Genomic DNA, 18,804 nt, shown 5'->3' with positions numbered 1-18,804 from the left:
CTTCTTTGTTCGCATATTCTGATTTAAGAAAAACATACATCAAACAGTATTATTATCGACATCCAAGTGTCTATAAACTAATAAAATTATTTACCTGTAAAAGTGTTAAATCTTTAAATAGTCTGGGTGAATATTTGTGGCACGCTACCGCTAAAAGGAAAATTCTCCTCGCTCAGTAGTGATATTATATAAAAACGTTATTTGAAACTACTTTGTTATAAGTGTACATGTATAATAACAGTTATTTAATATTCGTTAATAGCGCGTTAAATAGTACTTTAATGACATCCCATGGTTCTTTCTGGCTGTTTGAAGTTATATGTAGTGTTTTCATTATGATGTCATCCTTTCATGACGTCACATATAATTATATTGTTATATACAGTCCTTTTCACAACTTTACGAAAAATCATGCTGTAAAACTGCAAGTGACATCATTATTACATGTCTGTACATATATATATTTGAATGGAATTGTCCTCCGCCATCTTGTACATCACATATGAATTTTGAATAATTTAATTATGTATGTTTGTAACCTATATGCTGTTTTGCATTTGGATATAATAAAACTAAACCTGAGTCTCTAAATGTATCACTAGCTTCGTTCCATAAGATTGAACATGTACATATACAAATGACCGTTTGAGATAATTGGTGCTGGCAGTTGGAACATACAGTTTGTTTGATACAGAAGCTCTAGTTGTTCTTCCATTAACATTTTTCACATAAGAAACATATTTGCTAAAATACCTGGTGATTCACAATGTAAAAAATTATAACAAAAAACTATTTTTCTAAAAACATGTATTGGCATCCATTTTAATTTTTCAAAGAGGGAGTATCTCTAACATTTAGCAATATCCTGGCTGCTCTTTTCTGTAATTTTAATCCTACATATATATAATTTGTTGCTAGGTTCACTCCAGACAGGTGAACAGTGCATAAAATGAGGAAAAACAATACTGCTGTACACTTTCGTAATAACATCATTTGGCCAGAGACGTATAATGTATTATACGTCTCTGATTTGACATAAATGACCTTAGCCTTCTTAACACACCAATGTTTTTGGATATTTTCTTTGTAATATCACGGACTTAGATATTTAATATGCTCTTTCCATGAGAGACAACTATCGATAAAAACACCTAGTACCAGTTTTGCACAGTTAACAGTTTCAATCGTGAGATCCCATACTTTCAGTATGTGCCGGCCCAGACTACCGGAAAAGACGATTCCGCTGGGGGGACATTAAATTGCAGTTAAAAGCATCACCTAGGTAAACTATTTTAATTTTTTTTTTACTGTAAATATTGTTCCGCCAAGTCAGGCGTAGTCTAAGTGACATAAACCTTAGCGTGTTGAATAGAAGGCGGTCACTACAATACAAAGTAGAAGTAGAAGAGGCCTTGTGCATAAAGGGGAATAACTCGTTAGGTTAAATGAATACTTTTGTGAGGAACCTAACTCGTATATAAAATAAATGTAATAGTTGATAGTTTTGTATTTTCGGCGTTCGTTTTAATTTCATTCTTTATGCAGCAATCCATGACTTTTTACGGCAATTTGCTGGTTTTGATTGCAGACTACGACAGAATGATGATCATTGTTATTTGAGCGCTTTCTTGGAAATTGAAAAAGCTTTACTACAAAAAGCGTTTGTGTGATCTTTTAAAATTTGTTAGCAACTTCCGGCGCCATGGCCAGCAAAGATGAGCCGACGAAGCCCGAAATAAAGAGGAAAAGAACAATAAGAAAGGAGCCCACGTCATTGGCAGCGTCAGGAGATAGCAAGAGGATAAAAACTGACGTTACTGTCAAGGTATTCGATCTGCTTTAGATAAATTGTTGGTTAGAACGCGAGGGGAAAGGTTACTGTACTACGGATTGGTAATCATCTCTTACATTTCTATTTTGCACCTGCATCAACAAAGTGAATAATTTACATGTTTGAAAAAATAAGCAGAGCCGAGGAAAATATAAGCTATCAGGCTTTGTTAGTCAGAAATGTTTTGAAAGAGGGGAGTGGAAACACATTTTAGTGGCAAAGTTTGGAGGGGTATCGTCGAATGACTTGTTTCTGTACCACTTGTAAGTTTGTTAACGTCATTGATTCCTTGGTTAATGAAACTACACACATAGCTTAAATCTGCGAGGGATTTGGGGCATTATAAGAATACAATACAATAAAGCTCAAAACATCAAAGTCCCCAGACCCAGACAACCTTCACCTGCGAGTGCTAAAGGAACTGAGCTCTGCTATTTGTCTGCCATTGTCAGTTATTTTTAACATTTCAATACACAATGGAACAGTTTCCGAAGAATGGAGACAAGCAAGTGTCACCGCCATTTTCAAGAAGGAGATCGTAAATCGGCCAGTAACTATAGACCCATCAGTTTAACGTGTATATGTTGCAAAGTATTAGAAACGATTGTAAGAGAAACAATAATCAGATACATGCATACCAATAAATTATTCAGCAAGAAACAATTTGGGTTTATCCAAGGAAGATCCACTGTATTACAATTAATTCAAGTAATTGACCACTGGATGAAAATTCTTGATGCAGGAGAATGCATTGATGTGCTGTACTGTGACTTTATGAAAGCATTTGACAAGGTCCCTCACCACCGACTGGTCCATAAAATGAGCATGTACAGATTTACGGGTAAAATCACGAGCTGGATTAAGGCCTTTCTTCTAAATCGCAAACAATGCGTAACAATAAATGGAGACACGTCATGTTGGAAGGAGGTGATCATGAGCAGTGGTATTCCACAAGGACCTGTCCTAGGACCAGTCTTATTTGTCCTGTACATAAATGACCTCCCGAATATAACAAGTACGGAAACCAACACATACCTTTTCGCAGATGTAACAAAATTTTACTGTGCTATATTTAACACCCAAGATTGCGAGGGCCTACAGGAAGACCTGCAGAAAGCTCAATCATGGAACAAAAAGTGGATTCTATTTTTCCACCCAGACAAATGCAAAGCAATGCGAATTGGCAACAGTGATATTGACAACTTCACCTACAACCTAGATGATGGAAAGGAACTTCCCTATACAGAACATGAGAAAGATATTGGAGTCACCATTGACAATAAATTAGCATTTAATGTACATATATCTGAAAAAATCAACAAAGCCAACTCTATAATGGGTGTAATAAGGCGTACTATGGAATACATGGATCTGACAACATTCACAGCTTTATACAAAGGACTCGTGAGACCACATCTAGAGTATGCCAACCAAGTCTGGAGCCCCCATCTCATTAAACAGATAGAATCGATAGAAAATGTACAAAGGAGAGCTACCAAGCTTATACCTGGAATGGCTCATCTATCCTACCCCGAGATACTTCAACGCCTGAAATTACCAACATTGGCATATCGAAGAGCCAGAGGAGACATGATAGAACTATACAAAATCATGACCGAGAAGTATGATCCCGAGGTGTCGACTTTCATCACACCTAACAAGAACACCACCACCACCAGAGGACACAAACTCAAATTATTCAAACTAAGAACGCGCCTGAATATCCGGAAACATTCATTCCTTCACCGAACCGTGGATATATGGAACGGCCTGCCATCGGAGGTCGTAATGCCACGAACAGTCTGAGCATTTGAACATAGCTTTGACCGTCATTGGAAGAACCGACCACTTGCGTATAACCACAGGGAACCCAACGAAGTCACACATACTAATGGTCATTGATTGAACTTTAACGAAAATATCACATTTGAACATTTAAAAATTGCAATATACAAGAGACACCCATATACGTACCAACATTTTTATTTTTGAACCACACTTATTCAATTCACAATGTTACTGTAATATAATAACTTATCAATGAACATCTGTTCTCTATGGAACTGTGCAGCTATCTGTAATGGACTCGCAAAAAAAACTCAGAAATCATGTTATTAATATGTTTAACCAACTATATGTACTATTGTAACTTTTATAATTGAGCTGACAGCAGAGGAAATTGTACAATTTCCTACAGTCAGAATAAATCTGTGTATCTGTGTATAAAAGAAAAACACTTGGTAATGTTAATTTTTTTTATAAAAATTATATATGGCATAATTCATTATCCTCTGCTTAACAAAAGTGGTCTGGTTCCTCCACCTATATATCAACACCAAAAATGTTTTTTCCCCATATATATCCTTCTTTATTCTAAGTAATTGTAAGTATATCCTGTGTAAAACATTCCATTATCATTCAAAATAGAGTAGATTTAAAAGATGAATTAATTTTGTAAACATTCTTTCCCAATAAATGTCCTTAATCTTTAGCAGTAACTGTATTGCAGAACATATAGTTTGTGCTACATAAAGACAGGCACAGAAACTAGGCATGTAATGGCTTCGTTCATTGATGACGACAGGATGGACTAGTTACCATTGTAGATATGTAAAGGAAGTGATTACAAACTGACTCCCCAGGTAAAAGTACGGTAGACTAAACATTGTTGACACAACATGAAGCACTATCAGGTTTTATTTTGCTCTGATGTTTTTATTCAGCAATTTTGCTGTAAGGGCTCAGAAACTGGTCAACCAATATGCTCCTGTAGGACATCCCTTGTGGTTTGGTTCTCAGAAAACTTTTTCTTTCTTATGGAAGTTTTTACATGATGATGAGTGTTTGAAAGGTAGAGCAAATGAGTGTTTTTGAGATTTGGTTTGATTAGATGAGTCTGAGAAGTAGACAGCTAATCTGACATAGAACAGATATAGTAAAACAAGCAGATTTTGTTTTTTTCTGTAAGCCAGAAGTGATTGAAAGAAATTTCCATACTTAGGGAACTGTCAACATCGTTTACCGCCTGTCAGTCACTGTTTGTAGCTGTTAAACCCTAAAGTTTAGACTGTTTAAAGTTTCATAATTCAAGTGAATTTCACAATTTTTGAATAATTTTATTACAGTCCTTATGTTAATGGTAAACAGCATTAAGCAAAAGTTGGTATATAGCACCAAGAATAATTGAATCGAGGGGGAAGATTTCCCTATCTCACCCACAAGGAGCTGAATGATTCTTTTTCTCTTACCCTGTTCTCCCATTGTGTATCATGAACACAGTGTAATGATAACGTCGCATGCTAAATTTAGGGTTGATATGATGTCATTGTATTGTTGAAGTGACGTCATACCATTGTTATGAATAGGGGAATCCCCCCCCGTCTCAACCCTAGGGTGAGACAAAGGAAATCTCACACCGGTAAAAATGCGGATACACCTGTCAAGGGTAAGAGAAAAAGCCATTCTCTAACCTTTTAAAGAAATTGATCAGTTTATATACAGTCAAACTTCAATGTTTCAAACTTTGTGGGACCATATGGAAAAACATCAGGACATCGACTCAGAATATTGAACATCGACATCCTGTAAATAAGACAAAAGATGATTCTTTAAATATGCGACGAAACACAGACTAAGAAATTTGATTTGTTAAAATTGCCACATGATATTTCAATGTTTGGAATACGTGAACATTTCACTTTGATTTATTAGTTGTAATTTTCAATGTTTTAATGAAGATTGGGCCTTGATTTTACTTCGAACAGTGATAAATTTGACTTATAAAGTTTGATACATAAAAAGAATATTATTAGTGTTATATAGGGGAACAATTCTGGACTTTGTCGTAAATGTGACACATCGAGAAGTTCGAATTATCGAAGTTCGATTTATGTAAGTTTGACTGTACTTAATAAGTAAGTTAAACTATTCTCAATCTTTGAAACCCTCTATTGCTACACATGATCATCAATTATCAGCCAATTTCATATCTATAAAGTGTTAAACCTAATTTTGTGTAAAATGTCAGTCCCTTACTACTCCATTGGTTAGTTATGTGAGTGTACAGTTAATAATATTTTGTTGTTATTGTTTTGCTACAGGAAAGCAAGAGTGGTCTTTTCTATGCTGAAGAGGAGGAGGTTGATAGCCATGACCCCCAGAATGACCTTACAACCTTCGGCAAAACATGTGAAGAAATAAGAACAGCAATGACTGAGATAAGGAAACTAAAGGAAAAAAAGGGCAAAGACAATGTAAGTTCAAGCTGCATAGCTACATTACTTCTTGTGAAATAAAATCTCTGATGTTTTTTTCAGTGCAGCTGATCTTCAGAAAACGAGCTATTTTGCTATAAAAAAGTTTCAGGAAAGCTTGGGTCTCTTTACTGACAATCACATGTAAAAAGGGTAATTGATACAGTGTGAAAATCTCATCCAAATGTATGTCAGTCTTGGTAAACACTTTCGGGTTTTGAGTGATTTGATTGCAAAACGTACACATCAGGTTGTAATGATGGACTTGAAAGAATCTATGTTGAGGAAAATATAATAAAATATGAAAAGAATCTCATTCTTCCCCTTTATATCAGATTGATAATATCAGTTTTTATTTTTTTATTTTTGCCTTATAATTGAATTATGACCCATAATTTCTGGCAAACCATTCTATTATTGCAGTCTGAAGAAATTGAAGAAAAGAAGATAAATGCTACGCTTCAATTTGTTGTCCTGAAAAAACTGAACCGCTTGGCTCATGTGCGATGTAAGAAAGTACGGGATGCTACCAGTGAGGTAAATAGCAAACTTATAAGAAAAAAAAGGAGATGTCAATATTTATTTTGTTTTAATATATATATGTTATGAACTCTCTGATTTCAGGTATGAATGAAATATTACTGTTCAATCTGAAATAAACATCCCAGATGTTGATTTCACCTATAAACCAGGGACCATATTGGAACTAAAACTAACTTAATTGTCTAATCCTTGTAAAACATGTTGTCCATACTGTAGCACTTAACCAAATAAGGCTATCTGTCTTAATTTAGGATTGAATACCCAAACATGTAATACCAGATATGGGATGGTTAATTGATGTATTATGAAACAGTTCTTAAAAGATGATCCATGTATCAATTTGACAATTAATAAATCATAATACATGGATCATCATAATTGTGAAATGTCACATCTATGAGGTTTACTTAACAGACTGATATTTACATTAACCAAATTTACTTGAAACACATTGCTCAGGTATAATAATAAGAGCTTCAGTTGAGTTTTATATCTCAAGCTTAGAACAGTAGAAAGGACTCGGTGATAGAATATCTATGGGAAGGACTCGGAGATAGAATATCCATGGGAAGGACTCGGAGATAGAATATCCATGGGAAGGACTCTGAGATGGAATATCCATAGGAAGGACTTTGAGATAGAATATCTATGGGAAGGACACGGAGATAGAATATCTATGGGAAGGACACGGAGATAGAATATCTATGGGAAGGACTCGGACATAGAATGTCTATGGGAAAGACTCGGAGATAGAATGTCTATGGGAAGGACTCGGAGATAGAATGTCTAGGGGAAGGACTCGGAGATAGAATATCTATGGGCATTTTGGGGTAATAACGCAATTCATGAATTGCCTATAAAAAACAAAAATTGCGGAGGGTGGAATGTATCACATGTCATATGATAAAACAAAAGGTATCGTAATGTGTATTGTATGGCGAATCCAAAAAGACAAGTATCATCTACAGCTACAGACCTTCCTGTACTGATTAAGTTGATTGGTAGTCCAACATAAAAAAGACAAGTATCATCTACAGCTACAGACCCTCCTGTACTGATTAAGTTGATTGGTAGTCCAACATAAAAAAGTATCATCTACAGCTACAGACCTTCCTGTACTGATTAAGTTGATTGGTAGTCCAACATAAAAAAGACAAGTATCATCTACAGCTACAGAACTTTAGTTAATTGTTTTGTAGGCCAAACAGAGGATAGACCAATATCATCTACAGCTTTAGAGCTCCTTGTACAGGTTAAATTGTTTTGTAGGCCAAACTGAGGATAGACCAATAACATCTACAGCTTTAGAGCCCCTTGTACAGATTAAATTGTTTTGTAGGCCAAACAGAGGATAGACCAATATCATCTACAGCTGCAGAACCTGCTATACGAGACCATGCACCTAGAGAAGGAGATCACACGCTGTCTAGAATTCAAGTAAGACCATTTCTTTAATGATAATGCTGCCTAGAATTCAGTCGAAAAATGAGTTGTCTTGACTATAAAGTTCAAAGAAGTTCATTTAATCAATAAAAATATGTGCTGTTTCAAGTTTAAATAAGATACTTTTATGTTAAATATACAAACTGCTCTCTATAATCAGAGCTTATGTTTAATAACACATGTCACAGTTGTATAAAAGTGTGAAAATTCCTTCATTTTAGATCTAAAGATGAGGAAATAGAGCTTGTGTCAACCACTGAATTTTATAAAGAGGCACCTAAAGACATATCCCGTCCAGTAAGTCATGTTGTGTGTTTAGCAGCTTCTTTACCTTAGTTTCATATCCTACCTGGTAAGTTGTGGGCCCCTTTTGTGTATCAAGTCAACTGGTTTGTCTGTTTTCAAATGTCACATTTTCGTGCATAAATCCTGGTGGACCTGCAAATGTTTATGCAGGCCTTGCAAGGCTTTGTCAAGGCTTGCCTGAAAGCAGCATCAGATTACTAGGTCCGACCTTATTTCATAAACAAACAACTCTGGTCCAATTAGCTCAACCGTTCGGAACATGATAAACAATTGCAGCCTTAGTGTAAGGAGCAATTTAATCTGAACTTATCCTAGCCTACCCTTTTACCCATGGTTGTCTCCCTTTGACCACTTGCCATGGGGGACATGAACAGTACATGATTGCATACCCACACACACAGAGTGTTTCCCTTTGTGCGTCACATGCAGAAAGTAGATTTGACTAGGTTTACCTGATACTTGCCACCTACTGAAAGAGTTGTGGGCCCACATATGTGATCAATTGATCAATGCGATTCATCGTTTTCAGTCTGTAGGAAGGTAATTGATAATGTTTTATGTCTCCAGGAGGTGACCCAGTCGGACAGCCACCAGAGGACTCTAGCCAGACTTGACTGGGAACTGGAACAGAGGAAAGGTCTGGACCAGAAGCTGAAGGAGGCCAAGGACAACAAGGAAAAGCTGGAACAGGAAATAAAGACAAAACAGGAATACTTGGAAAATCTACAGCCGAAGCTCAACACAATATTACAGGTATAGCATTATGTACAGCCAAAACTCTGTGGCTAAAACTCAACACAATGTGACAGGTTTGACATTATGTAAAGCCAAAACTCTGTGGCTAAAACTCAACACAGTGTTACAGGTTTGTCATTATGTACAGCCAAACCTCAGCTCTGTGACTAAAACTCAACACAATGTGACATGTTTGACATTATGTACAGCCAAACCTCAGCTCTGTGACTAAATCTCAACACAGTGTTACAGGTTTGACGTTATGTACAGCCAAAACTCAGCTCTGTGGCTAAAACCCAACACAGTGTTACAGGTTTGACGTTATGTACAGCCAAAACTCAGCCCTGTGGCTAACACTCAACACAGTGTTACAGGTTTGACATTATGTATAGCCAAAACTCAGCTCTGTGGCTAACAATCAACACAGTGTTACATGTTTGTCGTTATGTACAGCCAAAACTCAGCTCTGTGGCTAACAATCAACACAGTGTTACAGGTTTGACGTTTTGTACAGCCAAAACTCAGCCATGTGGCTAAAACTCAACACAGTGTTACAGGTTTGTCGTTATGTACAGCCAAAACTTAGCACAAACATGAGTAATGAAGCAAGAACTGAATTGTGCATGGAAATATTTTACAGCTATTCTAGAAAATATATCAATAGTTCTTTCTTTCAACACAAAGTCTCGTTCGTATACTGTCAATAAAAAAAATTGTCACTGCTCTGTTAGTTTAAGTTCTAAATAGATTTTAAGCAAAGTTTTATACAATGAATCTACAGAAAAATAAGAATATTGAACTGAATTTATCATTTTGATATGATAAAACCTTTGAATGAGTTTGCATTTTAGGGTGACAAGGTCATCAGTCACAGTTATTAGATATAGAAAGTTGTCAAACATTGAAACTAATTGCACATGCTCACTTTGGCATTCATGTCTCCGAAACATTCCTAAATTATCTTTGGTATAATTCTAAAACATTCTGTGGTGTTGACAATTGTGTGTGTGTTGTAGTCCACTAAGCCAGTACAGGAGTACCTTGGGATGCCTTTTGACCAGATTAGAGAGCAGCATCAGACAGCATGTCACCTGCCACACCCCCTGTACGTCCTGTATATGCAGTCCAGTGCCTACAAACAGGCCTGTGGTATGTAGATTTGATGTAGTGGTATATAGACCCAGTATAGTGGTATGTAGACTTTGTGTACAGGTATTTAGACCCAGTATAGTGGTGTGTAGATTTGATGTAGTGGTATATAGACCTAGTATAGTGGTATGTAGATTTGATGTAGTGGTATATAGACCCAGTATAGGGGTATGTAGATTTGATGTAGTGGTATAAAGACCCAGTATAGTGGTATGTAGATTTGATGTAGTGGAATATAGACCCAGTATAGTGGTATGTATATTTGATGTAGTGGTATATAGACGCAGTATAGTGGTATGTAGACTTTGTGTACAGGTATTTAGACCCAGTTTAGTGGTATTTAGACCCAATGTGGTTGTATATAGTCTTGGGATAGTGGTACTTGCTGTAGTGGTCAATAGACCCAGTTTAGGAATATGTAGACCCATTGTAGTGGTATACAGTCTTGGTGTAGTGGTAGGTAGACTTAATATAGTGGTATATAGACCTGGTTTAGGAGGGTGTTGACCCAATGTTAATTGTATACAGTCTCAGTTGATATATATTGGCTTGATATAAACCAAGTTGACTTGAATTAGTGCTATACAGTCTCAGTGTAGGGGTATGATAGGCTAGTGGAATGAAGGTGCATTATATTTTTGAGCTCCCTAACACCAGTGTAAAAAATTAAATCAGGCATCAAATGCTTCAAAGGTCACTTAATATAATGGTTGAATAGACATTGGGTTTCATGTGTACTTCACTACTGTGGCTAATATTTTAGAGCATAGTTAAAGCTAGTATTGATAATTGTTATTTTTCTAAATTAATGCATGTTTTTCCAGACATTCATTTTCAAGGTCAACATTTATGTTTTTAAGAATCAAGATCATGGCAAGTATATTGGACAGAATTTTATGAGAGATGACACTGATATGACAGATCTAGTAAAATACATGTCCTGTAACATATTTATTTTGACTCCTACTATATATAACATATTGTTTCTTCATTACAGACAAACATCTAGAGGTCAGGATCGACGGCGATTTACAAGCCGCTAAGTCCATAAAGAGCTCAGTAACAGAGATTGGTAAGATGTGATTTCTTATATCGTCATAGCCACAATTATAGTGTTACAGATATCTAAGGTAATTCATTCAATATATAAAGTTATAAATGTAATCTGCTTGCTGCTCATATTTTTTCCTTGTTTATGTGATTTACAGATGAAGATAGTGATAGTGATCAGGAGGACCAAGAAAAGCCATCATCTGTAAGTACACATGTCAGTCATGATAAGAAACCAGACCCAGTTACAGTATTATGAGCCTTGAGTTCTCATCAGGAAACTTTACCCAATTCTTCCTCTTCTGTTTAAATTGGATTATGTCTTCTTCAGTCAAGTAACATGCACTGAGACTCTTTACTGAATAGTATTCATTTGAAGAAATTTGACAAGTTAGTTGAAATATACCTTCAGAAATTCTCCTTTATTTGGCTCTAGTTACGAATCAAACTCAATGCATCTCGAGAACCAGATACACATTTTTTTTATCCCTTTTTCTCACAAAACTTTATCTTTGATACTGAAAATTATATAAAAGAAAGGAAGAAAAAAAGACATTGAAAATTGGCCATGAATACTGCATATGTATCGTTAACTTGCCTTGAGTAATCTCCTGAATATTGAGAAAGCTACGAACAAGGCCAGGTTTAATTTGGTGTATTACTATTTTGTGTATTACAAATTGAAGCCAAGAAAAATTGACAGCTTATCAAACCATCTCCTTCAGCAGTAGTGTAAATATATGTATTATTCTCCTTGTAACAGTTCAATATAGACTTTGTCCTAAGCTCGTCTGATCGCTGTTACAGAAACGACGCAGAAAAACCAGCGATAGCCGTGTATCAGACCGAAAGAACCGTGCCCTACAACGCCATCCCCTTTCCGTTGTCATGGAAATAAAGTGTCGAGATGGAGGTTGCCTCCACCTCACATTCCACTACCAAATGTCATTAGAGATCATCACGGTTAACACCAAGTTCCAGTCTGGCCCTGACAATGTGACAGCATCCATCAGTGGCGGGTAGGCATGTCCATGAACTGTGTAGAATCACCTTCCCTCTCTAGTAATCTCTTATCTGTACTGGGTATGCAACATGTATTTACATTTCTGTTGTAAACATTGTGGATAAACATATAACCTCAAAATGTATCGATTTAATACCAGCAAGAACTGAGTCAAGTGAAATGTTTTCAAGCGGAAATTGTTCCAGTCTTGCCGTCATACTTTCAGAGTTCGTCCAATCGTGCATTACGTCAAGTTGAAATTTTGAAATTTGGATGGGAAATCCAGATCAGTATTCGATAGATGCTTGGGATTTTCTGGTATACTCTCTCTAAGTGTTTCCATTATTTGGTTAACAACATGTACAAAGTGCAAAAAGTACCAAAAAAAAAAACAGCATTTTTTTCTTATCTGTTTTGAATGTAAATATAAGGATTGAAATAAACATTCTCTTTCGAATAGGTGGGAATGGGACATAAATGTGTAAACTTGATTCTTAATATTAATATAAGCATCTTCTTTGGCCTGTTAAACAGACTTCATATGATACAAGTTAGTTCCCCTTTTCTACTTGCAACTATGGTATATTACATGTAATATTCCATCTTTACTGATCTTTGCAGTTTCCTTTACCCAAAAAAGGGTCACCAGAACTTCTGTTGCTGATAATACAAGTATGATAAATGGTGCATTCTGCAAACTGTATCAGAGTATGTTATCTCATACAATTGTGCCTTCTCATTTCTTCTATCTACATCACAGTGACTTGTTATAACAACGACCTAATTCTGTTTATATCACAGTGACCTACTATCAGCAGAGTCGGTTCTTAATGACATCTATCCAGGTGACCATGGAAACACAACACCCAACCCAGCCAATCAGTATGAGCTTCGCAGACTGGGGTATGTATTTCTCAATGATTCATGCTTTTCCTATGGGACACATCAACATTATGACAACCCATAATATGTCTTAGTAATGGGACTTTCAGTAATTGAGCATTTTAAAATGATGTTAAGGAGTTGTCTAAAAACTCACGTTGTGTTTCTGTCTGACACTGACATAGCATTGGAATGTTGTATTTTACACTCAAAAAACAGTTCGTTGAGCTTTTTATTTCATCTTTATTATTTTTATCTCACCTGGTCCAAAGGACCATGGTGAGCTTATGCCATACTGCGTCGTCCCTCTGTCCGTCCGTCCGTCCGTCAACTTTTCCTTTAAAACGCTACTAGTCCTGAATGGCCTAGTAGATTTTGACTAAATTTGGTCTAGAGTATCCTTAGGTCAAGGGGACTCAATTTTGTATAAACAGTGGGTGTGGCCCCCCTGGGGGCAGAGAGGCGGGGCCCAATAGGGGAAATAGAGGTAAAACCTTGAAAATCCTTCTTCTAACGTAGGGATTAAAGGATTTTATCCTAATTTAGTCTGGAGCATCCTTTGGCCAAGGGGACTCAATTTTCTATAAATGGTGGGTATGGCCCCCCTGGGGGCTTGGGGGCGGGGCCCAATAGGGGAAATATAGCAAATTCTTTAAAATTTTCTGTAGGAATGCAAGGATTTGTTCCATATTTGGTTTGGAGCATCCTTAGGTGAAGGAGAACCAATTTTGTATAAACGGTGGGTCTGGCCACCCTTGGGGCTGAGGGGCGGGGCCCAATAGGGGAAATATAGCGAATTCTTTAATATCCTTCTTCTTCTGTAGGAATGAAAGGATTTGTTCCATATTTGTTCTGAAGCATCCTTGGGTGAAGGGGAACCAATTTTGTATAAATCGTGGGTCTGGCCCCTCAGGGACCTGAGGGGTGGGGCCCAATAGGGGAAATAGAAGTAAAACCTTTATAATCCTTCATCTACCATTTGGATTGAGGGATTTTATCCTAATTTAGTCTGGAGCATCCTTGGACAAAAGGGACTCTATTTCGTACAAACAGCGAGTGTGGCCCCCCCTGGGGACAGAAGGGAGGGGCCCAATAGGGGAAACATATTAAATTCTTCAAATACCTTCCTCTTCTGTACGAATGACAGGATTTTGTCCAAATTTGGTATGAAGCATCATTGGGTGAAGGAGAACCAATTTTGTATAAACGGTGTGTCTAACCCCCCTGGAGGCAGAGAGGCGGGGCCCAATAGGGGAAATAGAGGTAAAACCTTTAAAATCCTTCTTTTACCATAGGGATTTAGGGATTTTATCCTAATTTAGTCTGGAGCATCCCTGGGCCAAGGGGACTCAATTTTGTATATGCAGTGGTTGTGGTCTCCCAGGGGGCAGAAGAGTGATGCCCAATAGGAAAATTGAGGTAAAACCTTTTAATTCCTTCTTCGACCATCGAGATTAAGGGATTTTTTCAATATTTAGTCAGGAGCATCCTTGGACCAAGGGGTCTCAATTTTGTATAATTGGTAGGTATGACCCCCCTAGGGGCATATGGGTGGGGCTCTGTTTGAAGTTTGTTCCCGCTGTATCTCAAGTACTGGATGGATCTTTCTGAAATTTCATATGTACTTACAGCACATACGGTTTCTTTTAAGAAATGATTTGTGAAAGCTTTAGTTGTGTAATTTGCTTTGTTTAATACAGATTGAGAGACTTCACTTACTATATTCCTGAGCTGGGTCGTCCATACCTTTGGGCCCAGTGGCTGGGTGGTCTACAGTTCCTTGACCATGATAGCCCCCTCAAGGCTCAGAGCTCTATCTCATCAGCTCACATGCAGCAGACTGTAAGACTGCTTCGCCGCAGGATCAGATCAAGGACGTCTCTGTTGCAACAGCTCGCATCATTAGGTATTGGATTTATAGTTAATATTTAAAATCTGTTTAAGTAAAACTTGCTAAAAAAATCTGTGCGAATAGAAACATGTTAAAGAGTTATCTGTGCTTTCTAGTTTAGTATGGGAAACAGTTATATGTGCTTTCTAGTTTAGTATGGGAAACAATGAGGATTATGTAGGTTTATATGGAGAACGATAAAACAGACAGTAGTGTTAAATATGTATCATATATATGTCACCAATATCTTAATTAATTTGTATGACAGAGCGCGGATCCGTACAAGTGATAAGAGAATACCTCCCATTGTTTCCTGCAAAAATGGTCGCACACCTGGTATCATGGAAGCGGTCAACATATGAAGACTTCAGTGTGTTGCCCCATTCCCGTCCTGCCATCACAGCCGGCCTGGCAGGCGAGTCAGATCTGTATTTTACAGCCATAGTGGAGAGATGTTCAGGTAAGGATTATACCGTTCATGTGTCCCGTCTGTCCGTTATTCCTCTCATGTCTGTCTATCCATTCTTATGTCATACATCTGTCCATCATTCCTTTTTCATGTCTGTCCATCATCTTTTTGTAATGTGTCGTCTATTCGCAAATCATGTCTTTGTCTGTTCTCCCCTGTGTTGCATATCTGTCTATTGATTCATGTGTATGTCTGTCCATCCATCCCCTTTTCATGTCTATCCATCCATCTGTGATGTCTCTCCATCCATCCCTGTGTGTCCTGTCTTGTATATCATGTTTGTCCATCAATCCGTTTTGTATTGTTCAATAACTAAACAACTCTTCTTACATTTGTTTTCAGCAAAGATGACAGTCCAGGTGGTTCTCACAGCTAACTACCCAGAGGTGGTTCCTTGGTTTGTTGTCAGTGTTCACTGGCAGACCAATAGGACAGCCCTCAACGACTCACATATACAGGTACTATACTTATGTACAGGTGATTCACTTGTATACAGGTAATATACTTATATACAGGGGATACACTTGTATACAGGTGATACACTTGTATACAGGTAATATACTTATATACAGGTGATACACTTGTAAACAGGTAATATACTTATGAACAGGTGAAACACTTGTATACAGGTAATATACTTATATACAGGGGATACACTTGTATACAGGGGTGATACTTATATACAGGTGATACTCTTGTATACAGGTAATATACTTATATACAGGGGATACACTTGTGTACAGGTAATATTCTTATGTACAGGTGAAACACTTGTATACAGGTAATATACTTATATACAGGGGATACACTTGTGTACAGGTAATATACCTATATACAGGTGATACACTTGTATACAGGTAATATACTTATATACAGGTGATACACTTGTATACAGGTAATATACTACAGGTCATATACTTACATACAGGTGATACACTTGTAAACAGGTAATGTACTTATATACAGGTGATACACATGTATACAGGTAATATACTTATATGCAGATAAAATACTTGCAGACGTATACCCTTTTAAACAAAAGTAATATACAGGTAATATAATCGTATACAGGTGATATACTTAATACAGGAAATACACTCATAGATGGATTGTTCATTCATATGCAGGTAACATACTCAAAGACAGGTGTATACATTTTTGTAGGTCTAGTGACCTATTAACTGCTATTAAGGTAAAATTTAAAGACATTCCTCTGTGCCTGTAATGTATGTCTGCGTATCAGGCGGTATGTGGTGTATTTGCCTCCTGGCAATAGTGAGGCTCTGATGTTGACTTTATAGTGCTGCCTCACTGAAATACCATACCTAAGGCACCAAGCAAAGTATTTCATCCGATTACATTATACTGACAACCTGTAAACCAGTTGTTGCATTTAACCTAAATGCTAAGCTTTGAGCAGGGAACAAGAATTACTGTTTTTAAAGAGTTTTGTGCAGGTAGCTTTTGTATTAGGTCTTGTGTACAGGGTAAAGTTTTATGAAATATAACTTGTACTTACTGGCAATAGATCATCTACACAGGTAACCATATACATGAACACTTATATGGATAACTCTCAAATACAGAAAACTACAATAATGGGTTTTTCTTATCCCCCAGGCAATGGAGGAAGAGGTCAATCTGCATTACCACGAATTGATGAAAGAAAAATCACATGACCAGATTCTATCCAATCAAATGCAACGTTTAATGATGTGTTTTGATATCTATCTGGAGACTGAGGCTCAAAACATGGAAAGTGAGGGTCCCATGGAGATCTCCAAGGAAAAGGTGTTTACTAGAGTTACCAGGTAAGTAAAAAAAAAAGTGAGGGTCCTGAGGGGATTTTCAAGGTAAAAGTGTTTACTAGGGTAAGCAGGTAGGTAAAACACAAAATGAGGGTCAAGAGGGGATTTTCAAGGAAAGAGTATTTACTAGGGTAATCAGGTAGGTAAAACACAAAATGAGGGTCAAGAGGGGATTTTCAAGGAAAGAGTATTTACTAGGGTAATCAGGTAGGTAAAACACAAAATGAGGGTCAAGAGGGGATTTTCAAGGAAAGAGTATTTACTAGGGTAATCAGGTAGGTAAAACACAAAATGAGGGTCAAGAGGGGATTTTCAAGGAAAGAGTATTTACTAGGGTAATCAGGTAGGTAAAACACAAAATGAGGGTCAAGAGGGGATTTTCAAGGAAAGAGTATTTACTAGGGTAATCAGGTAGAACCACAAGATCCTCTGGAGATCTACAAAGATAACGTACTTGGTAGTTACTAAAACTCTATTTGCCTGTTTAATCATTCATCTCTCTGTCAATAGCTGACCTTTACACAATCTAAGTAACCTAAGGAAGGATTTATATGTATGTTTTGCTCAGTGTTTGCCCTATACTTAAACATCTGTTTTTTCAGGGGACCAAACCGTACTAAGCCCTACATGTTCAGTCCAGAAGTGGGAATATTCACTCACCGCTAAACCAAAGACTGACGTGTGTAATTGGATAAAGGACTGAAACACTGAGGCTAACTGACTTGTAACAGTCTCTTCATTATCATCCTACTGGAAAACTTGGCTGAACAGAACACTGACATATTAACACTGAGGCTTACTGACTTGTAACAGTCTCTTCATTATCATCCTACTGAAAAACTTGGCTGAACAGAACACTGATATATTAACACTGAGGCTTACTGACTTGTAACAGTCTCTTCATTATCATCCTACTGGAAAACTTGGCTGAACAGAACACCCTATGGACCAGACTTTTCTTTTAAAACTACAGCAGGCTTTTGGATTTTGTTTTACATATAAATATGTAAGATGGGAGTTATGTTAAGGTCTGATTATCCTGTCCAGCTGTCATTTTAGACAGGTTACATTATAGTAGAATGATATTAAAATGATCAGTTGCAAACATGTTGTTGTTTTATGATTTGTTAGATGACCAATATCTCATATAAATGACCTTGTGACCTTTCATACCTAACCTCCAAACTCTATTCAGATGAAAAAAATAATTTGGGTCATATCAAATGAAAATGAAAGTGCTTGTGATCAGAATATCTCAACAAGAGATCCCAGAGGGATCTTGGCGCCCACCATCGACCATCTTCATTAGTTCTTTGTCAGTTCGATCTTTTCTCTTCTTTCCTCTAATCTGGTTGATGGAGTCATGTTAACAGTAAATGCACCTTGAGGTAACTTTTGATCTAAACTTATTACTGATGTGTATGAAAGCCAGCCTTCAAAG

The 18,804-nt window shown here is 37.0% G+C and overlaps 1 protein-coding gene across 1 annotated transcript; it reads left to right on the top strand.

The window, feature by feature from the left end:
• The first annotated feature begins 1,674 nt into the window (after positions 1-1,674).
• Positions 1,675-18,470, top strand: LOC110458565 (THO complex subunit 5 homolog). Its single transcript, XM_021510321.1, has 16 exons — positions 1,675-1,825; positions 5,932-6,084; positions 6,508-6,621; positions 7,967-8,064; positions 8,292-8,367; positions 8,944-9,129; positions 10,128-10,260; positions 11,258-11,332; positions 11,469-11,515; positions 12,118-12,329; positions 13,115-13,216; positions 14,896-15,101; positions 15,355-15,546; positions 15,898-16,013; positions 17,176-17,366; positions 17,966-18,470. Exons 1-16 carry the CDS (start codon positions 1,703-1,705, stop codon positions 18,027-18,029), a joined length of 2,088 nt encoding a protein of 695 aa, XP_021365996.1. The 5' UTR covers positions 1,675-1,702; the 3' UTR covers positions 18,030-18,470.
• The last annotated feature ends 334 nt before the right edge of the window (positions 18,471-18,804 follow it).

The sequence above is a fragment of the Mizuhopecten yessoensis genome, unplaced genomic scaffold (genome assembly GCF_002113885.1).
Source record: "Mizuhopecten yessoensis strain PY_sf001 unplaced genomic scaffold, ASM211388v2 scaffold9651, whole genome shotgun sequence".
NCBI classification, from domain to species: domain Eukaryota; kingdom Metazoa; phylum Mollusca; class Bivalvia; order Pectinida; family Pectinidae; genus Mizuhopecten; species Mizuhopecten yessoensis.
This window is presented reverse-complemented; position numbering and strand designations above follow the sequence as displayed.